At 37.4% G+C, this 24,262-nt stretch overlaps 1 protein-coding gene across 1 annotated transcript; it reads left to right on the forward strand.

Annotated features, from left to right (window-relative positions):
- The first annotated feature begins 1,985 nt into the window (after positions 1 to 1,985).
- G2E3 (G2/M-phase specific E3 ubiquitin protein ligase) lies at positions 1,986 to 24,048 on the forward strand. Its single transcript, XM_059474729.1, has 17 exons — positions 1,986 to 2,004; positions 4,553 to 4,603; positions 5,965 to 6,062; positions 8,009 to 8,110; positions 9,608 to 9,732; positions 10,811 to 10,976; positions 11,658 to 11,764; positions 12,824 to 12,940; positions 13,754 to 13,878; positions 13,985 to 14,117; positions 14,802 to 14,924; positions 16,064 to 16,374; positions 17,006 to 17,187; positions 17,350 to 17,522; positions 19,287 to 19,486; positions 20,087 to 20,315; positions 22,190 to 24,048. The coding sequence occupies exons 2-17, from the start codon at positions 4,564 to 4,566 to the stop codon at positions 22,221 to 22,223; spliced, it is 2,265 nt and encodes a 754-aa protein (XP_059330712.1). The 5' UTR covers positions 1,986 to 2,004; positions 4,553 to 4,563; the 3' UTR covers positions 22,224 to 24,048.
- The last annotated feature ends 214 nt before the right edge of the window (positions 24,049 to 24,262 follow it).

Here is a 24,262-nt window from a genome sequence, read left to right on the forward strand (position 1 = left end):
ATAAGTCTGCAGAACTTAACAGCTGAACCAAATGAAACATTCTGTATTTGGAATCATACAGGATACACGTTTGTATACAGCAAATATATTCTGTAATATATACCAGAAATAGTGTTATATATTACAAAAGATGGAGGTAGTATAATAATAATGACCTTTATTCGGTACACCATTACTTGAGACAGATATACCCAGAATGTGGCAGACTGGGATCAAACTCTCAAAAGACATCATTTCCATTGGCATCATTATCATTTCCATTGGCAGTGTGACAATTCCTTGTATATATTAGAATAGTTAGCAAGCCAGACAGGGTACAGACGAGAATGATATTCTACATTTCTTGAAAATGTGCATTTGAATCCATGAAGGAGAATGCTAGCTGTTCTGGATAGCAGGTAAGTCATCGGTTATTGAATAAAATGGGACACACACCACACTGCAGTACATTTAGGAAAACCAATATAATAAGTTAAATTTTCTTTCTCTTTTTTAATGAAGAAAATAATTACCTATAATTGTCTTTTTGTGCCTTTCACTCTGTTTCACATCCATAGACATCCTTCTTTTCTTTTCAGAAGTACAGACTGGAAGGATTAACAGCCGTTTAACAATCCAAGACTTGGCCAACACACAGAAGTAGATAAACCCCAGATACACAAACGCAGGAGGCAACCGAGACTGTGACAAAGACCAAACCTCTGAAAGGCCATTGAAGGAAACATTCCGTCCCATAGAGATTAAGCTGGAACTTCCTAACCGATGAGGGGGGAAGACGGTCACATATTTGTCAGGAAAGAACAAAGTCATTACGGTATTTTAGGGTACAAAAGGCGTTATGGGATGTTTAGGGGAACGGGTGTGATGAAGGTACATTATAGGTGAAGAAGCACAGGAAAACAGAGGCAGCGGGGCAATGGGGCCAGTTGTGTGAAAACAAGCTGCAGGTCCCCACGCCTGCCTAACCAACTCCAGATTCCAGATAAACTCTCTGTTCTGTCTCTGTGGGCAGCTAGAGAACTTCCAGCCAGGGCAAGTGATCTGGGATCTAGCCTAGGGATCTGCAGAGACTCCGGGCTCAACAGCCAAGTTACCGGGGGAATAAAGGTGTGGACCAGGTATAGGAGAGACCAGACCGGGGCGGGCGGGGATGAGCGGAGAGCCGCTCCCGGCGGTGTGCAGGGGTGGGTATGGAGCTGACACCGCTCAGCATTGACACCGCTCAGCATTCCCAGCGCATGGAGCCGCTCCCGGCGGTGTGCAGGAGTGGGTGTGGAGCTGACACCGCTCAGCATTGACACCGCTCAGCATTCCCAGCGCATGGAGCCGCTCCCGGCGGTGTGCAGGGGTGGGTATGGAGCTGACACTGCTCAGCATTGACACCGCTCAGCATTCCCAGCGCATGGAGCCGCTCCCGGTGGTGTGCAGGGGTGGGTATGGAGCTGACACTGCTCAGCATTCCCAGCGCATGGAGCCGCTCCCGGCGGTGTGCAGGGGTGGGTATGGAGCTGACACTGCTCAGCATTCTCAGTGTATGGACCTCGGCACTGCAGCATTCCAGCTCTGCTGGACAGGGGACTAGCACTCGCCAAATCCAAAAGCCGCTGGAATGAGCTCCCTTGTGACGCGGTGCAACACCAGTGGCGTTGCAATGGAAAAGCATCAGCACAAACATCAAATGCACAACTTTACTGAGAAACTCCGTTTCATTGCAGCTATCGGGAAGAAAGGGTCAGCACGGCCTGACACGGTGGCAGTTTAGGCCCCTTGAGAACAAGCTTCAGAAGACAGAAATTTTTTTTTTAATATTTCTTTTAAAAACTGCAACTTATTGTTTCCTCAGGTAAATGGTCACAGGAGGCTCGCCCGCTGTTCCGGGGCCGCGGGGCGGGGCGGTGGGCGGGCCGGGCCGCGCTTCCGGCGGTGGGCGGATGTTGGGGTTTGAATCGGCCGTCGGTTGGCGCGCGGTGCTGCGGCCCGGCCCGGTTCGGTCGGGTCCGAGCGGTGAGTGCCGCCCTCGGGCTCCGGGGCAGGGAGGCGGGAGCCCCTTCCTTCGCCGTGCGGGGAGCGCCGTGCGGCAGCCTCCTGGCCGGTGCTGCTTGGCTCCCGCCGCTCGGAGCGGCCGGAGCTCCGGTAGAACTACCCAAACACGCTCCCTCTTGCCTCCGCGCTAGCGGGACACGGGCGGCGGCGCGGGGGGATGCGGAGTGCGGCACGGGGGGGGAGCGGCGGACGGACCTGCCGTGGCCCTTGTGCCGGGCGGCTGAGCCCTGCGAGGCGCGGGGGCAGCGCGGCCGCCTGAACCCCGGCTCCTGGGGACGGGATGCGACGTGCCGGGAGCGCTGCCCGCCCGCCCGGGGCCGGGCGCCGAGGGACGGGACTTTCCCGGGACGCGGCTCTGGGGAGTGAGCGCGGGGGGACCTGGAGGTCTCACTGCGTGGAAATTCGGGATGCACGGGTGGGTGCGGGAGATGTCCTTTGTTCCTGTGCTGGGGAAAACGTGTGCGTGATACCGTGCCTCTTGGGGCTTGCTTTGTTTTTCTTTTTCAGTCTCTAATTAAAAGACTTGAAACGCGTTACGCTATGGAGCAGTAAAAAAATTACAGAATGTAGCAAAATCTAAACACCCACTCTGAGGACTTTTCTAGCCTGTTTCGGCAAAGTAGATACGTTTTATTTACACCGGTTTTCAAGACACTGGGCCATAATGGGGTCGTTCCTGCCTTGCAAGCAGACGGATGCGGAATTGCTTTGTTCCTTTGAAAAGCCCCAGAGGACTTATGCAGGGGGCCTAAATGGGTGATCTGCTTATCTTTTAACTTGTAAATTCGAACTTTGGGTTCACTTACCCGAAAGAATTTGAGAAAAGTAGAGGGAATTGGGGGTGGTGTAGAGTTTTCTTTTTTCTATTTTCCTGGAGCCAAGGAAAGGTATGAAGGTGATTTTCTTGCTTCCAGCCGCATATGTGCTTTGTCCACCTGTAAGGCTTTCTACCAAAAATAATCTTGGCTTGCGTGGCCGTGTGTAGGCAGTTTCTGTATTGTATTACCGCAGGAGCGGGAGAACGGTGAAACTGACAGTGACCATCCTGGGGAAATCCTGAAGAAGGGGAATGTGTGTGAGCTCTGGGGGTCTTTTGCTCCCTCTGTACCTGATTAAGTATAGTTATTGCTCCTTATTTAGAAAAAGGGAAGTGTGTTTCTGGGAATGAGTGGTCACTAATTTAATCTGACTATCAGTGTGGTGTGTCTTTAGGAATGTTTTAATCTAGTTTAGTAGTGGTGCTTTTTGGTTTGTTTTCCTTTTAGACCGTTTTGTAGCCAAGGTCCTTTGGACAACTACTCCGGTTCTCAGTGGCATAGAGCACTTGCCTGTGCCTGACACTTCTGCCTCCATTTCTTTTTCTTTCTCAATATGCTTCCTTCCCTAGATCTCCAGTAAAATTGCTCCAGTGCTTTATTTGCAATAGTTTGAATTAACCTAAAGTTTGTTCTTGAGGCTGATATCTGGTAGTCCTCAAACCTGTAAATACCGGACCGCCGATAGTTGACAGTCTGTCAGGCTTCTGGTTTGACCTTCGATTTGTTACTGGCTGCTTCCCTGTAGCAAGAGGGAGTTGTCCGCCTGCCGGAGTTCCAGCCTGGAGATGCAGGCCATCACCCTTGGCCTGCAGAACTTAAGTAATGCTTTCTTCAGCTTCCTAAGGGAAGGCAAGTCAAAGATCTACAGATGTGTTCCTGGAAGAGTGCTGAGAAAGAATAATCATTTTGATGCTGTGGTGAAGAAACTAGAGATTATTTGGTTTGGGTTGATTATTTTTAGGATAAGGGTCCATGGTGTGGCACACAGTAAAGGGCAGCTCACGTTGCAAGTTAGATCTGTTTCTAAATAAATTACTTTCTACTTCAGAATGTAAAATACACTGTCCTACATAGTGTAAATTTCCTTTTATGCATGTCCCAGTTTTGAGTTCCTCACCTTTTTAGTTTGTGGGGTTTTTTTTCCCCTTGGCTTTTTTGTGGATCAGGATTTCTCTGATCCAGGATCCTGCATTTTCTCCAAACAATGGAGACTATAGTCATAGTCACATCACTACCCAGTTACTTTTTTGCTTTCAAGTTCTTTGTATTAGTACAACCTTTATTTGAGCAGAAGTCAGAGCTGTTTCTTAGGTTATCTGTGAACCATTATTTGTGTTGCTTAAAATAAGTAAGAACTCTTCTGTACAAATAAGTTTGTAGATAACTAGCTGTTTCATTGGACTTTTTCTCTTATGAAAATAAAATGTATTTTGTTTGTTCGTTTGGGGAAATAGGTAAAAGTTGCTGTATCTCTTATGGTCTAAGATGTTTTTTCTGGACAATTGCATCCTGCTTGCTGAACCTCTGTCTCTCACAATAAAAATTATGATATTCTTTTATCACAATACCACTTTTGGTTTATGGAGTTTATACCCTTCCTTTGCAGTTTTGAATAAACATAAAAGAGCTGTATAATGTTCATTTATGCACTGGATGTATTTAATACCTTGTTTCTTTTGCATGACGGCCAGAAGAACTCAGGATGAGCAAAATGAATAATTTTGATGTTCAAAGCACAAAAAGTGAGTAAAGCTTTTATAAAATAATTTCAGAAATACTTAATCTGCCTATATATTGTTAGCCATGACTTATTTTATTCATGCTCAAAGAGTAGGTGAGTTTCCAATAATAAAATTACTGTGTCCAATTTGAGGCTCTTCAGTACAAGACAGACAAGGAGCTACTGGAGAGTGTCCAGCAGAGGCCAGAGATGATTTGGGGTCTGGAGCATCTCTCTCATGAGGAGAAACTGTGGGAGCTGGACCTGTTTAGTGTGGGGAAGAGAAGGCAGAGGGAATCTCATTAACACATATAAATATCTCAGAGGCAGGTGCCAGGAGGGTGGTGCCAGACTTTTCAGTGGTGCCCAGACAGGATGAGGGGCAATGGTCATGAACCGAAACACAAGAAATTCCCTCTCAACATGTGGAAGGGTGGCAGAGCACTGGAACAGGCTGCCCACTGAGGTCATGGACTCCTTCTCTGGAGACATGCAAAACCCACCTGCACAAGGTCCTGTGTTACCTGCTCTAGGTGGCCCTGCCTAGGGTTGGACCAGATGATCTCCAGAGGTCACTTCCAACCCTGACCATTATGTGAAATTGTGTTAGAACCACCACTTGTCTAAGGAAATGAAAAAGAAATAACTTGAAACTTCTTTAGGTTTGTTTGCTGTAATTAGACTATTTTAAAATAGTGTTTTCTGCAGATGTTTCAAGGAAGTAACCTTGTGAATTTAGCAGCCAAGTCACACAGAGCTGTGTTTGAGATGTACCATTCAGCACTTTCTTAGGCTGAAGCAGTAGCCCTGTTGTTACTACTGTGACTGTTCTGAATCTTAGAATATTGTAAATGTCTTTTATACATCTACTGGGAATTAAAGGGAAGCTATTAAAAGTCCGTGGAACTATGATAGTGGGCTAGAAGCTTTGGTAAGTGGGAAGTCCTCAAGGTTTTAGTTAAATGCAGTTTTGTCTCAAATTGTTAAATGTTTTTAAAAACTGTGGTAGCAACTAGATGACATTTCACATGCACCTGGACATTGTTGGCCATTTGACAATTCTCTTTGGGTGTTTGGGGAAGAATATTTCAATTGGGAGCACAGTCTGCTTGTGAATTTAGCTTGGCTGATAGACCACTACTGAATCAGCAGGCTGGTGAAGTATTTTCTTGCTAGTCACTAGAGGAGGAACAAATAGTACATTCTTCTGTATCTATTATAAAATTCAACAATAAGGAAAGGGATGTCTACTGTCCTTTATCCAGTAATCTACTTGAAGATGCATGTGATTGAAAGAGGTGAAAGCTACTGCTCTGTAGCTGGTCCATAGCAATTCCAGTACTTGGAATTCACTGTGCTTATAAACATGATTTTATATTTTAGTCTGTGTTCTCTGTGGACGGACAGACGACTGCACTGAAAAGTATGGAGAAAAAAGGACCTATGTGGAGTACAATCTCACTGTTCATTATTACTGTTTGGTAAGTGTATGGTAATGATATTTTGGTTTTCTGTTTTATCTGAAAAAAAGGTGCAACAAGTATTTAATACTAATAACTTGTCATGTTTTTGTAATAATTTTGTTGTCGCAAAGCTTGAAATGTGAGCTTTAACTCATAGCATTGATAGCTTGTACTTGTCAGGTGTAGCAGATGAAATAAGTAAATCCCAGCAAGCCTTTATTCAAAGCTAAATTATGTTCATTGTCCATTTAAAGGAATTCATTAATTCTCCTAACCTAGCATAGCAAATAGCAATGAAGGTACATGTTATGACAAAAGGAACAGTTTGCTCTTACATATTGCCTCCTATAAGAAAAATGACGTTTCAAAATTTGAAATGTGAAAATTCCACCCAGTGTGGAAAGTACAGAAAAGTTTTTTTTCATTTCTCAATATTTCTTGCTGCCTGTGAGCTGTTCTCTGACATTACACAGAACATTGTAACACTCAAGTCCTAATTTTCAGTGAAGTTATATGTAACCTGTTGATCATATCAGTATAGTTTCACTAAATAGTACAAGTGTATAATTTAAAAAAAACTATGGATATAACTTGAAGCTTTTGTTATCACCCTTGACATTTTCCAAGTTTCATATTCCTGAAGGTATACTTAAGTTTCCTCTCAAAGTCTAAATTTTTACAGGTCTTTAGAATAACATTACTGCTTCACAAAAAAAAAATAAGTCTTTTGTTTGTTAATAAATATAATTTGAATTGTTCTCCCCAATTTTAAAATGAGTGTCGAGTATCAGAAGTAATGTAAGGGGTATGTTTTCTCAACAAATTCTTTAAAGAGCGTTGACTGTAGATGACTTAATAGTTTGGATACTGAATCCTTTAAAAACTAAGGAGAGTGGAGGTTTTCTGAAGTTAGATAAAGATAGAGAAATTTGATTTCAAATAAATTTTAAGTCGCTGTAAGGAAATAGAGGCCATTATACCATGTTAGTGGTAATTTTGTCTCCTATATAGGGCCATATCAAATGATAAGGAAAAATCCTATCCTGATAAACAGGTAGGAAAAGGCATGCATGCAATACTGAGCTTTAGGAGTTAAAAGTTATTTTAACTGCAGGAAGCTCAGTGTAGTATCTTTAACATTTTTTTGTGTCTACTTCTTTTAAAAATGTGCAAAGCCCTGTGATTTTACTTAAATACAGTGTATGTTATATAAGAAAAGAGTTCTACAAAAAGGCACATTAGTGACAGTTTAATTATTCTTTGCCAAATGTCTCACAGTTGGAAAAATATATTTAATTGGTTTGGGTATGTAATCTTACATTTATTTGAGTACAATATTGATAAAACTAGTTTAAATGGTACTACGTTGAAATTATAAAATGAGACTGTAAAGAATATAAACGGCATCAAGTTGTGAAACTCTTCAGTTATTTGAAGACTGTAATGTTGCTGCCTAACTTTAAATTATCATCAGGCTCTTCTGATTTGCCTAGTTAGTTGATTCTGTGTTTATTTAAATCTCCTCTAAAGCGAATTACTTTTCCTCTTAGGTGACACTTCAGTACAGTTACTTCCTACTGTGCTTCATTATCTTCACAGCACAATTGTCATTCATATTAACTAAGCTAATTTAATTTTACTTCCTCTGAAGATTTATATGCTGAAAGTAATTGTTTGACAATTATCTGAATAGTCTGTATACTTCAAAAAGGAAGGCAAAATACACCAGCGCTGGCCCTACAGTATTATACAACTACTCTGATGTTATTTAATACTTATTTTCATTTTACTGGTTATTGTCATGTCAGAAAAAAATGTGTTTTATATCAGAGTTTTAATCATTAAAATGTTTCCATGTGAGCTTTTTTAGACTAAACTTCTCTCTTACTTGATAAGCACAGTGTATGTAATTTTAAATCTTTAGATTAGGTGGATATTTTGAAATACTTAATTTGTTTTTGTAGTTAATGTCAAGTGGCATTTGGCAGAGGGGTGAAGAAGATGAAGGTGTAGATGGATTTTTGATCACAGATATTAGGAAAGAAGTAAAAAGAGCTGCAAAACTGGTAAGAATTATGTCTTTGGTATTTACCAGGGGAAAAAGGTAACTTTTAAGTGCTCTTAGTACTGCCTGTGGGGTTTGTTTGCTTCCTCCAATGGACAATGTGCTTCCTCCAATGGACAATGTGCTGAACCCATTCGAGCACCTGAACTCTACATTTAAGTAACAAGTCTGTTGGATTTGTGGAAGCCTCAAGGAAAAAAAACCTGCAGAAAATGTAATGATCCACCCTTAAAGGGAGAAGGAAGTGCCTAAGATTTTGCTCATTGGGCAAAAGGAGTGACAAAAGTCAGAGGGTTCACTAGAGGTCAGAAAGTTTTATTAGTCATGTACACACTTGGCCTGGGCTTTGTGGGGGTACCTTTTTGGGGATAGGTTTCACCGCCCCTAAGGTGGATTTCTTGCCCTCTATGTAAATTAGTTATCATGAGCAGTCTGTTGTTTCAGGCCTTTCTGGTAGTGGGTTGGAGGGCTTTGGGGTCTAAATCCTACCCCATAGTCCATGCCCACTTCTGCTCCACATTCCTGTGCTTGCACTCTGCTGTGGTTCTTTCTCACAGACAAGTCAATCTCTGCCAGGCCCTTTCTCACAGTGTGTTCTTGGTTGTCACCAGCAGTTTGTGTGTGTTACTGCCAGCAGCTCCATTGTGGTTGTCAGTGTTTGAGACATGCACATTAGCCCCATGTCTTCTGGGAATCCAGCTCCAAGGGTGTCACTTTGGTCCACTGTTTGTAGGGTCACAAGAGGGCTTTAGTGGCAGTAATTTTCCATCCTGGCTGCAATTTGAGTTGATAACTTTCTCTGAAGCTTCAGTAATGAAAATACTATTCCACTTGGTTGTTATTCAGGCAAGAAAACAGTTTTCCAAAGCTGTTTGTTATAAAACAGGAGCTCATTAGATACCTGTTAGTTCCTGGGAGCAGACAGTGGTTCTGATGAGCCTCAAGAGAGGCTCAGTCCAGTGCAGGTGGTTCAGGCTGAGGCCTAGTGAATGTTTCTGAGATCAGTGTGGCCTGGGTGCTCCATTACAATTAACCCCACAACTGAAGTCAGCTTCCCTGGGCCTCTAGAGTTTGCAACTGGTGTTATTCCTTGGGCAAGTTCCAGATAAATAAGAGTGAATTAAACTTTCATAATACCTCATGACATTGTGCTGAGCTTGAAGCTGAGAGTAAATAATTTACAGATTCCTATATATAAGCATATATATGTGTATGCCTATTATAGCTATATAAACTATAGGTACTGGTAAAGTAACTTGTATGTTATCTTACATGTCACAGGACAATATGCATATTAACCAGTACATTAAGTCTGGGAAATAACTGCATATGTTTACTCTTTGTAACAGAGCTAAACCACATTAGTCTTGTCACAGTTTTAATCTATTAGCTACTATTCTTTTTTAGACTTTTTGTAACTTTTCTATTGGTTTAATTCCTATAATTTTACTTGTATTTAAAGTGTTGATATTATCTTTCCAAAACAAATTATTTCTAGAAATGTAATATCTGTAAGAAAAAGGGAGCTTCAATTGGATGTGTAGCTCCTAAATGCAAACGAAGTTACCATTTTCCTTGTGGGATACAAAGGGAATGCATTTTCCAGTTTATGGAAGACTTCAGGTGAGTTTTGGAACTTTGTTGTTTTTCTATTTTCAATTTATTATATTTATACAGGAGGTGACTTGGGTTTCTTTCATGGCTTGTTATTGGATAGGCTGATAGTTGCAAATGACATCGGATTATCTAGGAATCAAATACCTGATTTGTGTTAGACATGAAAGTCAAACAGTTACATTGTGCACCTAATATTTATAAACTCAATTCTCAACACTTTGAAATACATGACTTTATGCTTATACAAGTAGTTAAGTTGTTTATAAAACTGAGCAGTAAATTCTGAGCTCTGAAATAAACTGCATAATGGTCGATTTGGGTTTTTGTTTGCCTGTCTCCTGTGCCTTTGTTGAAATGACAGAGCTTTGGATACCTGTATCTCTCAACAGTCACAACACAGTATCTGCCATTTTGTTGTGTTTCCAAGTTTATCAGAGAGGGACTGCAGGGGAAATGGGCTTAATATCAAATGTCAAAAAAATTATTTGTTTTCTTTTACTGTCATCTGTCTAGCATCTTGGCTGTAATCAAAATACTCAAGTGCATTATCCTTGTTGTGAGCTGAGTTTGTAGGGTGGATGGATTGAAGTCTGGCAGGCAGTTAACACAAAACAACTTGCATTACCTCAAGTATGTGTAAAGATAAGGCATTTTCAGAAAGGTTTTTTCTAGAGCTGCATTTCTTGGATGTCATGGTATGGAATATCCCTTAGGTCAGTAGGGATTAGCCATCCCAGCTGTCTCACCTCCCAGTTTCTTGTGCGTCCCTACCCTGCTCACTGGTGGGGAGGGGCGAGAAAGAGAAAAAGTCTGGACTCTGTTCAAGATCTGCTGGGCAATAGCTAAAACATCACTGTGTTATCAACACTGATTTCCTCACAAATCCAAAACATCACCATACAAGTTACTATTAAGAAATTTAACTCTAGCCTAGCAAAAACCAGTATGTCTGCATTTTTAGCTTGTTGCATAGCACTTACTCATGAAAAATTGATGATTGAATTAATTTTGATGTCTTTAAATCTTATGAAGAAGGTTCTTAAAATGTAGTTTTGTTAACAGAACCATAAATTACACTTTTTAGATCTTACTGTTGGGAACATAGACCAGTCCAAGAGTTTATGGATAAAGAACCTAGAGGAGCTTCACAGTGCACAATATGCCTGGATTTGGTTGAACATCTTCCAGTGTACACTGTATTGAAAAGTCCTTGCTGTAAAAATGCTTGGTTTCATCGAGAATGCTTGCAGGTAATACAGATTCTCCCTTTCAGTCCTTTTGCACCCATGGAGATCACATTTCTGTTTAAAAATAATGGAACAATTGCTTACTGGTAAGTGTAGGTAGTAGGTATGAAGTATACTAGGTTTGAAGAGCAGTGCTAAAATTGCTTTATGCACACAAAAGGATTTTGAGCTTTTAATGCTATTAATTTTTCTCTCCCTGTGGCCCCTCCATGTTTCTGCATATGTGATACATATTTCATGCCTTTGCTACTTTTAGGAACTGAAGTTCAGCAAGTTTCTTGCAAGTCATTATGTGCAGAATCTGAGTGCTAAAAATGTAATTTATACATCATCAGTTCTCTTTGGCTAAATCCAAGACTACAAAAAATTACAACTTTCTTTTTGTAAACTTACACTGGATCTGGAGAGGTTACTTACACTAACTGAAAAGAATGGTGCTTTTGTTTATGAATCTTATTCTGGCATATGAGCTCTTTCCTTAAAGGAAGAGAAAATTCTTGCCATTTGCTTTAATGTCAAGTCACATCATAATTGTACCAGCTTTAACACCCATGTCAGGATGGTATCCATGAATGTAATGTGTCTGAATATTAAGACATAATTTATTGTCATATTAAGGATGGTAGTAATTCAATAATTGGTCTGGTTTCTTTGTTGTGTTTTTTGTTTTTTTTCTTGGCACAGTATCAAGCTTTGAGTGCTGGGATATTTTTCTTTAGGTGCACAGTGTGTAATAACAAGGACAAATTTCAAAAAGAAATGTTGAGAATGGGCATACACATTCCAGAAAGGTAAGTAATTTTGTTAATGACTACTCTTGTATGAAAACTTTGATAAGCTGTTATGAATATTATTTTATTCTACAGAACTTCAGCTATTAATATGTGAAATGTTGGTTCTACCTTCAGTTGTAGAATTGTTCAGTTTGGTAAGGAGTAGCCTGTTTCCTTTTAGATATGCATAAAAATAGGCAAAGGTGAAATTGGTTATATCAAACACAAAACAGAAAGCTCTGAAAAGTCACTTTTAATGCCATGATTCAGCTTAAATGCTAAACGCAATTGGAAGATAAAAGCACTTCTTGAATACAATTTTTCCTTAATGTAAAGATTGCTAAGAAGTGTATCTTCTGTGTTCAAGTTTAATTATCTGAATTTCTGTCAAGACAGAATTGTAATTGGCGGATTACTCAGCCATACAGCTCCTGTCTTCTGCCAAGGGATTGCAAAGGTTATGTTAGTATAATATCTGCTTAAGCTGGTTTTCCTGTTTCTGTCACCTGAAGAGGCTCAAAATATGACAGAAAGAGATCAGAATGATGCTTCTTTGTTAGAAGTATCATTACTTAACAACTATTAGTCTTCAGAGAGCACCATCAATTCCCTCTTGAGACAGAAGCTTAAGATTCTGGAGAGGAGGAAGAGTCAAAATAATTTATGAACTTCACCATACTGGCCTGGAACATTCTGAGTTACCATTCATGAAACCAGTTTCACTTGTAACTCATGTAGGTTGCCTAAACAAATATCCTTATTTTCTGTGAGAGTAAAAAGGGATGGAGACAGAGCAAATGTGCTGTGTCAATGAAGTCATATGACAAATAATAAATACTTAAAATCAAAGTAAATTTATGCAAGAAGAAGTCCATCTATGTGTTTTATAGTATTATTTTAGTTACTAGAGTTTCCTCCCCCCCTTCCCCCTCTCAGTTACCTAGAACCTCCCCTAGAACATGACATGATTGAAATACATTCATATGTTTATTGCATATATTTTTTTCTAAATACAGAGCAACCCATTAAAACAATCAGAAATAGAGTTCTGATGTCCATCTTCTGCCTTGTTTGCAGGGATGCATCTTGGGAACTTGAAGAAAATGCATATCAAGACTTACTGCATTGTTATCAACACTGTGATGTTAAAAGGTGTCTCTGCAAGAAGGGAAGAGACTATAATGAACCTGATAGGTATGATACTTTAGCAGGAACGTATAACTTGAGATAGAATAGGTTTTTTGACTTATTTTTCATTGTTGTTGTTTATAATTTTCATGTACATAAATGTTTGGGTATTTTTTCCATCACGTTTTAATGTCAAGCCAACACACTGTCTAGATAGTGTTTTTGTTTTACTCAATATAATCTTATTTCAGTACTAAATTTCTCTAACCTTCATATGGTTATAAAAGCCATGAAAAACAAATTAAAGGGATTATCAGTTACTTTGTCCTCATTTTTTACAGGCTGAAGTAGAATTTGTGCATCAACACAGCATGTACCTAAATTAATGTTGTGTATGTATCATTCAGAGTTTAATTCAGCAATTTATTAAGTTTTAAAATACTTATAGCCTTTACAAGAAGTTATTGTTAAAGTAGTAGACTTAGGTCGTCAGTAGTTTGAATGTTTCCCTAGAGAGTTCTCCTTTAAATGAATTACTGTTTGGAAAAGCTGACTGGTGGATACCATAAAACACAGAGGAGTTTGCTGACTAGCAGGATGAGAAGATAGTGCCTGCAATCTGTTGACTTCAGAACAGAGGAGTACTAATAGCCTCACTCAGTGCAAGCTGCTGGAACACGAGTAGCTTTTTTTTTCTTGTTGCAGCCAGTTATGAGTATATCTTGTGTGAAGAAAGTCTCCTTGATTAGAATCAGTTCTGCCAGACTGGTAAAATTATGCTTTATTGGTTTAGTATCAGGATTGCACTTACAATTAGTCTTTGTTTTTACTAGCCTCATTCTTCTGTCTAATTCTAAATGCCAAAGTTTTTCCTTTTAGTAAATGGGAAATTCAGCGTTGCCAGTACTGCGGTTCTCGTGGGACTCATTTGGCCTGTTCATCTCTGAAGTCGTGGGAACAAAACTGGGAGTGCATGGAATGCAGAAGTATCTTTGCAAAATCAGGTGAAGTTGTGGATGTGACAGTGATCTCTTAAATGATAACTTCAGGTTATATAAGCATACTTTGCAACTAGAAAATTCATTAAATTAATATAATGTAATCCTACAGGGAAGTATAGCAAACGGAAAAAGCGTGCTTCGTCTGCCTCTGCAAATTCAAATGGAACACCTTGTTTGCTGGACGAGCCACCCCCAAAGTCCCCTCGGCAGTCATCTGGATCTCCACGCAGTTTTCTACTCCAGTGTGTAGTTTTATGTTTTCTCACAGAAATTGATCATTGCCATAAGATAATACTTAAACGCGAGGAAATAATGGCTTATTCCATAGGAGGAACTTACATTAAATTGCAAATCAAATAAAATTAGAATAAAAAATTTAGTGATTGAAGTTTTCTGAGTAAGCCATGAACTCTGTAAGTTTGCTATAGTTATTTGGATTTGGTGGCGTGTAAACCATTTTTTAGTTTGGTAGAGATAGATCCTTGTTAAAGGAATTTTAACAATTTAGTGGTAACTTAAGAATATACAAATGGCAATAAGCTTTAAGTTTGCTTATTGGAATTTTTTCCATTTTAATAGTGTTCTAGAAGTCTGACTTAAAGACAAATGTTCATAATAATATTTTGCTCTGCTGTTTTCAAGTTTGTAAAAACTGATATTTTTAGTTTTTGCTTACTGTGTCAGTCAGTGCTTTCATCTGATGTATGAGATGCAACTAAAAACACATCCTAATTAGTCCACAGTGTAATAAAATACAGAATCATTGTTTTCAAAATTGTAGTTCAGGCACTGGTGGACTTCATGGAAATGGAGATACAAATGAGAGTCAGTACTGATTTAGGGGGAAACTATACTGCTACCTTGAAATAGGAAGTGTTCATACATTCTTCAGTTGTATCTTCTTAAAATACTGTTTTCACTTCTAGATCGCCAAAGATAATGTGCCAGAACTTGTCACCTTGCTCACACCTAGAGCAGCCAGCATCCAACAGAGTGACAGTGTCCCCATCTCCAGTGATGTCAAACTGGAACTGGTCCCTGAGGCACAAGTATTTCTTCTATTTTTCTTATTTTGAAGAGTAATCTAGCACATGGCTTTTTACTGTATTTCCTACAGACTGTGTGTGTGTGATTTTGTGTATATACAGTATCTACATGTATCTGTGTGTATATACAGTATCCATATATATTTCTCTGTGTGAATCTATACAGTATACAAAAACATTTGTGTGTGTGTATATGCATATAGTCAGTCAAAAATGAGATGAGTTTACACTTCAGATCAGAAGTCATAGCTTGAGAAAGGCTTCTGCTGTTTATAAATGCTAGAGGGGTGTGAGGGGAAAAGAATGAAACCTACGAAGAGTTTTTAGGTTAGATGGTAAGGGGGTCAAAACCCAGAAATGCATTTTTGTCCTTACTGATGTATGGCTAAACATTCTTTAGAAAATAGGGAATAAAAAGAATCCTAATTGCTTTCTTCTAATTAGACAGGTCCTAAATTTTTAATGTTTTTGTACCATATGAATACTTTGTGCCTGTACTAAAGTCAGTGCTAAAACAACATGTTTTAATATAGAATATTCAGTTTGAGGACGTAAAATTCATTATCTTCTTGTGAGTAGTTAATTTATGGATTCTATCTTATGTGCTAAAAATTCTGATGAGCGAATAAGGTATTTCTAGTAAATACAGTATTTGAGATAGTTTTGGTTGGAAGCTCATAAAGAAAACATCTTGGTTTTTTTAATGAGAATTTTCTTCCCACTCAAATATACTTTTTTATTATAGTGATGATTGTTCTAATTTGGTTTCAAAACATCTGTAAGGCAAAATTTTAAACTTCAATTTCTTACTTGTTTCACTCTGTTTAAATGTCAGCTCATGTGATGATGGTTTGGTACTGTGTTGGAGTCACTGAATTAAGAAAATCACTATTTGATTTATGCCAGGGTAATTATTTCTACCTCTTTTTTCAGTTCTTAGAGGTATTCTAAAACTTGCCACTATAGGATTATATATTTTAAAATATATACTAAATGTTTTATTGATATAACTCAGGCAATACCTGAATGTGCCACAGTGTTTAAAAAAGTGTTCTTAATATCCTATTTAACTATTTTTAGTGTAACTGTTGTTAATTATGAATCATAGATTTAATCTGAGAATACATGCAATTTTCTTGTAGGTATTTAAGTCAGCAAAGAAAGGAAGTCTGTAATATACTGAAGGAGTTAAAGTTACAAGTTCAAACAAAAACAACAAGACTTAACATCAATGCAGAAAATATTTGGAGTAGTGCTTTAAAAGGATTTAGACAGCGCATCTTCAGTCCTACAAACGCTATTGAAGTAAATTTCTCAAACTGGAAAAATAGATCGAAGACAAATACTACTTCTGCATCAAAACACCATTTCTTCCAAGTATTAATGCTTCACCTTCAGAATTCATCATTGTTTGAGGGCTCTTTTGGAAAGAACTTGTCCCTTGATTTTCAAGGTAATTAGTTGCTTTGTTCAAAAGCAAATTGAGAAGTATATAGCTTAAAATATTTTTTAATCTTCAGCCAGTATGAGTGTCAGTTCACAAGTATAGTCCTGAATTTTTTCAGGGATTGATTTTTTTTATTTTTTTAGTTCTAAAGAGGGATGGTGTGTGGATTTGTCATTTTAAAAATTTGGGTTGGTTGGAAAAGTCGACTACAGCCATGGAAAAACAGCATATAACTAGACTTGGAACTTTTTAGTTAGTGTATTTGTTTTCTTTAATTTAGTTCCTTTCTTTCTGACTTGCTTTCTCTGCTAATTATTTTCCTTTCCTCAAATTTCTGGAGCATTATTTCTCATAGTGTGCTTCCAAAAGACCCCAAGTTAGCTTCTTTGAGTTCTTACGCTTCAGAATTAAATATGAGTTTGGTGTAAAGTGGAAGTTATATCTCCCAATCCTGGACAGTGGCTGAAGAGCTGGTGCAAAAGAATGTGGTACTCCTATGTAAAAATAGGGTCTTATAGTTTGAACTGTCACAAGATGGCAAAAGTCATTAAGAAAAACAGTACTATGACATTTTCTATTAAAAAATGATCAAAAATAATTTCTATGCATCTAAATAAACATACTTTTTTATTTGCAGCTTTAAAAGAAAATCTTTATTTTGAAGCTGGTAAAATGATCGCTGTATCTCTGGTTCATGGTGGTCCACCTCCTGGTTTCTTTTCCAAAACACTGTTCAAATGTCTTGTCTATGGTCCAGAGAATGTGAAGCCAGTTTTGGAAGATGTTGCTGATGTTGATGTAGCACAAACAATAAAAACGGTAATATGCAATAAGTTTCTTTTTATTTATTGCTCAAGACTATATTTGGAGATAGAGAAGGACTTACTGAATATAAATTTTGTTGAAATTCAAAGGTATATTTTTCACATATATGTTTACACACATGTAGTAAACAAATGCCTAACTTATGTTTTTATGCAGATAAAATTTGCAAATAGTCTGTCCAGCCTACAGTCTACACTACAAGACTGCTGTGAATTCCTCACTGCTGCTGGCTGTTTAAGACCTGTAACAGCTTTGTGTGATAAGAACATGCTGGTGAATGACATACTGATCTATCATGTAATCAAGAGAATTACTTTGCCCCTAGAAAGGTTTGTTTTGCTTGAGTTTTCGAACTTCTTGGTTCTTCTCCTCACTGCAGCTCTAAATAATATGTTATTAAAACTAACTCTCAGGTATTCTTACCTACTTTATTTAAACCACTGAAGTGTACTGTAATTTTCAGTTGCTTAAGTAGCAGCTGTTAACTAAGTAGTTAAACTGAAAAAGTTTTTTCTCTACATATCTGCTCTGACTTCTCCTTGGTCACATTACATTCCCTTTTCAACCTTATGAAGAAGGCGGATTCACAATTTTTAAGCTACAGCATGACAAAGACCTTTGCACTCTACAATTTCTCTAGCTTATGTTCAATTCTAATTCAGAATTGCTCCAATGTAGTGTCTTTGTTTTAGAAATTTTTAACATATGTTTAGAATTCAAATGAGTTTTCTAGAGTTCTAATTAGGGAGTTTGTGTGTGCTGTTAGGAGTGCAGCACTGTCAACAAGTGTAAGTTGGCCTGCTTAGAATATAAGCATTGCATTGATGTTTCTGTGAGGTAGTGATGACCTCATGAGCTGGAAAAGTTGCAGCTCTTGACTGTTCTTTGATTGGTCTCTGGCCTTACTTCCAATTCGCATTCTTCATCTGCTCAGTAAAAATTTACTGGATGCTAATTTTTCCAACAAGCATAGCCTGATTTAAATTTCACATATAGTATTACCTCTGACAAATTTGATTACTCTGTCTCAAAGAGCTATGAAAACTGATTCTTAATATGAGGATTTTTTTAAACAAAGGTCAGAAGAATTTAGTCCTTCACTTCAAGGCCCTCTGGCATGTTTGAACAGTCTATATCATATTTTAAAATTAGTGAGTTAAAAAGTAAAACATAATTAGTGCATTTAAACAAATGCACTAATTCAAACACTTAAATATTAAGTTAACTCGGAACACCATGAGGTAGTGGAGTTTTGAGCATTTGAGAGATGGGCTTCAGGTGGGCATAAGAGAGTAGAACAAGAAATTACTTGTCAGTATAAAGGACTGAGAGTAACTAAAGAGTTGGTTATTTTAGCTGTTAAATGTTCTATGCCAGTGGGCACCACTGAAAAGAGCCTGTCTCTGACCTCCTATCTCTTCAGATATTTCTACGTGTTGAGATTCCACCTGAACCTTCTCTTCTCTAGGCTGAAGAGTCCCAGCTCCCTGAGCCTCTCCTCAAAGGGTTATGCTGTAGTCCCTTAATCTTCCTAGTCACCCTTTGCCAGAACCTGGCACTGCACACAGCACTTAAAGTGTGGCCTTACTGCTGCTAAGCAGAGGAAAAAGATCACCTCCTTTGAGCTGCTGGCAACACAGTTCCAGTACAGCCCAGGATGCTGCTGTCTGCGTTTGTCACAGGCAGAAATAACAGCACATAAGCACGTGCAAACTTGCAAAAGCCAAGCAAAGGCTGTCTTTTAAGAGAACTTATTTTGTCTATGGACAAGGAATTTAACTGTTTTCCAAAGAGCTATTTGTAAGAAAGAGGATTGCTATGTTTTCTTACTAAAGTTAAAAGTACGCCTTGTACATACAGTCAAGTACCAGGAAGTAAGGTCAATTTCTACATATCACTGGTATTTCTTTCATCTCCCCAAAAAGCTCTACAGAAACATTTAGATTGTTAAAATGAGAGTTAAATGCATTTCCCAAGATAAAATGGGAGTACTATGTAACCTTCTTGACAAGATTTATTATACCCCATCTTGCAGCTTTATAAAATGCAGAGTTCTGATGCATGGTCACTCTTTTTCTATCCCCCTCTCCTAGTTTTAGGCAGGGTTTGAAAACGCTTGGTGTTCTGGAGAAAATGCAAATGCACCCAGGTGTGTTCTCTAGCATATTCTGCTACAAACCCGAAAGACTTTCAGCGGAAACTGTCTACAATCTCTTTACAATCCATTCCTCATCAGATGTAAATAAAGTTGAAGGTGCTGATTTTTGGATGGGCTATTTGCAAGATGTGGAAAGTAAGTTTTGGTTTGGTTTCATTTTTTGGGGTTTTTCTTTGTTTTTTTAAATGAAAGAGTCCTCCCCTTCCCTGTCCAGGTTATTTAGTTGCTGCTGGTATACATACAGAATTTGATTTTTAGATTTCAGTGATGTAAATAAATCAAGGTTTTGTAGTCACTATCAGTTCCTAATTGTTCCTTCTTCCCCCTTTTTCTTACTAATTAGAATTTCTCAAAGTGTTGCCCAGACCTTTAGAGTGGTAAATATCTGAAAGATTGTCTCTAGGATTCCTGTGAATTAAAATATGAAAATCCAACACACAACCTAAGTGATACTGAAAAATCCTTTATTAGATAAATTGTCTGAAGTCTTAAAGACCTCTGTTTCCTATCTTTTGCTTGCAGAAGAGATTTTTTTATTCACTTAAGATTTTTCAGAACTAACTGAAGTGGGATTTTCTTGATAAACTTTTTCTTAGGTAGCTATATGACTGCATATTTATTCAGTATATTGATTTGATTTCATATGGGGGTTTTTTCCTCTTAGCACTTAACATGTGGGGTAATGGCTTATGTGTAATAGACAATCAGTGATAAAACGTAATCCTTATCTTTTAGGTGGTGACTCTGTAGTGACATTGGAGGATATTCTGCTCTTTGTAACAGGCTCCTCTTATATACCAGCCATTGGTTTTGATCCTGAACCTACTATTAAATTTTTAAGTATCAGGTATCCCAATGGAAACAGACTCCTTAATTGCTTAGAGCTTCCTAGAACAAAGACGTATCAGCAGTTCAAAAATAAAATGGAGCTCACCATCAGAAACACACTAAGAGTTGAAAGGGAGTAAGTATTTTTGCTATTAAACTGAACGTTGGAAACTTGAGCTTTCTGCAGGAACATCTTTCAGTTTGCTACTGTATTTTTGGACGTGCTTTTAGTATTTTCTGGCCTTTCCTCCAAAATTATGGTAAAAGTTGTTATGAGATGGAAAACAATTTTCAAATTTAAAAAAGCCTTTATCTCCAGAATAGTTTTCTTCTTGAAGTTGACCTTCAGAGTCCTGCATCTCTTGCAGAAGTAGTTTAAATGTCAGCTTTTGCTGTAGACAGGTATGAAAAACACACTCTGTAACAGGTAAGTATGTGGATTGTATCAAATACTTAGGTAACTTATTTGTCAAAAACAAACCAAGTACATTTTGAAGATAATTGCTGTAGAGCATTGTCTTGCATAAAACTGTGATGCAGTTCTTCAGTTCTATATATAGTTTTTCAGTAATTGTTTTGTATTGATTCATTTATGTTCTTATGGTTCATAAAAACCTAGGAAAATTAAAATAATTGTAGTTTTGTGGTCATTGTGGCTAGTGCACTGAAGATCTGGAGAAAACAGCTAAAATAATACAGTGTAAGAACAAAATTTGATTGAACTTGTGTCTCTGTTTTTAAACAAGATCTTTGACATTTGCACATTTCTGCATTCTACTGTCATACATTAATTTTTAATTACTCATAGGGCCAAAATAGTAAAAACCAGAATGAAATCTTGAACATCAGCAATACCTGGTCTTTCAAAGTGAAATTTAGGAGTTAGACTTAATGTTTTAAAGTATGAAAGAACAAAAGTTTGTTGCTCATTAGAGCATGTAAACTTGTCCTCCATTTAAGTATTTTCATTCGACCATGCACTAAAACTCTTTGTTAAACTAAAGGCAGTCTACCATCAAGTTTGTCTGGGCCTGATGCTTTTCTAGCTTTTATTCTAAATTCTTCCAGTTCAGTCATAGGCACATTCTGAGCACTGTATAACATATATTTCTGTGCTCAGGAATTTGTGCAAATGGCTGGGCCATTAAGCTGTAAAATATAAGTCGTGAAATTCCTATACAGCAATACTTTAATGTGACTAATGCTAAAACTATGACATTGAAAGGACATTTAAATACATTATTTTTAAATGTATGCTGCTCTCTGTTTTGAAATTATAATATTTCCCTCTGTTTTGACTGCCTGTGCTATACGTCCTTAACATAAGCTGTGCCATACATGTAATATAGATACATGTGTATCTGTATGTGTCTATGTGTATGCACATTATTCAAAATACTGGAAAATAATTATATACTTTTTTATTAATATAGCTTGATTTGAATTGAAAATATAAGGAGGATTGCTTTACATTTGAATTCTTTGGCAAGGAAGTACATCCACAGTAATTATAAATGGATAGGTGCTTCTGAAAAAATAATAGAAAGTCTAAGAAAATCATTGCAAGTCTCTAAAACAATCTAATCTCATCAGTCTTATCATTTGGCCAAAAGCATATTCAAGTCTCCTTTAAAAGAAACGTATCATCCCTTGGAGAATGTAATTTGGCTTGTTTATATACTAAGCATTTTCTCAGTGTCTTCTCCAATAATATTCTGTGTTTCTGATCTTTGCATAATTTTTGACTCTCATTATGTCAATAAATTATTTGTGTTCTTAGCCTTCCCAATGGTCTGTTACCATTACAGGGAGAGTGATTTGGCACAAATTTGTTTACATAAAAAAGATTCATGTTGTATGTTTGTATTTTTCAAATATAATGACTTTCCTGCAAATACCATATTATACTTTAAAAATGAGCGCAGTATTTGTTTATCTTGCCTAGCTAATGATGAATATGTTCTCTAATGTTATTCTTCCTTCTCTAATGTTATTCTTCCATATGAGAAGTACAGATTTTACAAAAGTAGCAAGCAGAATGTGAGTAATTTTAAAGGACGAGGACTTTTGGTACCTGCAGTGGCAAGAGAAATTGTTCAGAACCTGGAACTAAATAAACAGCGTTTTAAAACCTTCAATGGGGAAAGAAATAATGAAACAATGTGAACATAAGGCTTCAAAACATACCTGAGATTACAAAAATAGAGTTGACACCTTTTATTGCTTATAACTTTTGAACTCAGGGGTTAAAAGGCTTTTATATAAAGGCAGAACTAACCTATATACCAGGTGTAAAAAGTGTCAACTTTAAAACTATCTGCTGTACAATCCTGTATCCAAACCCTGAATTTGTAAAATCAGTAAAAACATAGTATGTAATACTGCCTGAAAGGGTTTTTCTTGCACTGATTTTGTTCCCATTGTCTGATACTGACATGTACCTGTTCAGGACAAGTTGTCATTCCCTTTTTTATCTATTTGATCAGCTCTATCTAGACACTCCAATATAATACTTCATATATTCAAGTGGTATTCCTGAATGCTGCTATGGAAAGGAATTTTCTCATTTTCAGCATTTATATAGACCAGTCATAAATTTATTTGAACTGTTCATTAGAATTCCATTGAATAAGCTAACTTCCAAACACAGAATTGTATCCCTTGTCTTGACATTATACAAACAATTTATATAGTTATAAGGACCCTAGGTTTTTTATTGTTGTAGCAGATCACTGAAGTGCAATATTATGGAGTAGTTTTCATTTTACATAAGCATAGCCTGAGGCACACCTTGAAATTAGGGAGGCTATTTACTTTCAGTATTTCTGTAACACAGGGAGAATAATTGTGTATGCATCAATGTATAAAATATATTATAGACACTGTTTCTTTTATAAGATTTGTCAGCACCATGAAAGAACTATTGCAGTCCTTTTTGTGTTTGGCCAAAGAACTTCACCCCACAGTTTCTGCATCAAACCCTTAGTTTCCATCTGGAATTAGCACATCAAATAAGCTATTTGTTTTCTAGAGTGATAATTTTCTACTAAACGGTAATGTATTAGTCTCAGTGGGTTTAGTATGGTCTCCTTAATAATGTAGATAGAATAAAAAAACCACCATCAAGTATTTTAGCTCTATGTTTGAAAAACCAAGGAATAAGAAATCTGTGACTTGCTTTTTTGCCCATTCAGAGGATGCTTACCAGAAAAAGCTGTTAGGTTTTTTAATTGAATGAAGAGTGAAACATAGCTCAAAGGAGAAAAAAATTTTTCATACTACAAGTCTAAACCATTGTGTGCTGCACCTTTGATTATCTTCATTATGATGTTATGTCCTGGAATTTGAAAACATGAGAATTTTTTAATTAATTCACACTCACATTCTGTATATGAAAAAAAGTCTAAATAGAATTGCAACATAGAAGCCTACAAAATATGCCTTTCAAGTATATTTTGAATCTGTTTTATATGGTAAAACATTTTAAAGCTCAAACTTTTCTGTTTCTTACCTGAGGGAATATCTAATAGGAAACAAGAAAAATAAAAGTGCAAAAACTTTTGACGTGTCAAATCATATGTATACAGAAAATCATTTTCAAAATATTAAAGTTTGTAAAAAATCTATAACCAACCCTCTGATTTTTGTATTACATAAACGATGTTATTTTTAAAGTTATGGTATTTAGAATGTTATGCAATACACTGTAATTTCGTAAATTTTTTTAGCTCTAACTTGAACTCTGCAGAATCAGTGCCTAAACTCTGTTGCATCTTCAAGCGATGTTTTGTAGCATCAGTGTTGAATAATCAGTAATTGTGGGAAATACCTTGTATATGTCCAAAGTGCAATAAAAGGTTAAATATGTAGCTTCCGTGTTTTTATTTTGTTGATTTCTGGACTTTAGCTCTAGAAGTGTTATCACTATTTTCTATAGTTTCATTTGTGTACTTGTAGATTTACACAAAGGTGTATATGGCGTGTTTATCCGTGGTATCCAAAACTGAGCTGGGGCAAGGCGGCTCATTCCCGGTGGGATTGCTGTAGAGGCATGAAGGCAGAGGGAAGGAAACTTGTAGCTAT

The sequence above is a fragment of the Ammospiza nelsoni genome, chromosome 6, assembly GCF_027579445.1.
Source record: "Ammospiza nelsoni isolate bAmmNel1 chromosome 6, bAmmNel1.pri, whole genome shotgun sequence".
NCBI lineage: Eukaryota > Metazoa > Chordata > Aves > Passeriformes > Passerellidae > Ammospiza > Ammospiza nelsoni.

Bases quoted from the DNA above. Each gene is read 5' to 3' on its own strand.
- G2E3 (XM_059474729.1), top strand. From the start codon at position 4,564: ATGAGCAAAATGAATAATTTTGATGTTCAAAGCACAAAAA. The intron at 9,733-10,810 runs GTGAGTTTTGGA...TACACTTTTTAG, and splicing joins CAGTTTATGGAAGACTTCAG to ATCTTACTGTTGGGAACATA. The intron at 10,977-11,657 runs GTAATACAGATT...TTCTTGGCACAG, and splicing joins TTCATCGAGAATGCTTGCAG to TATCAAGCTTTGAGTGCTGG.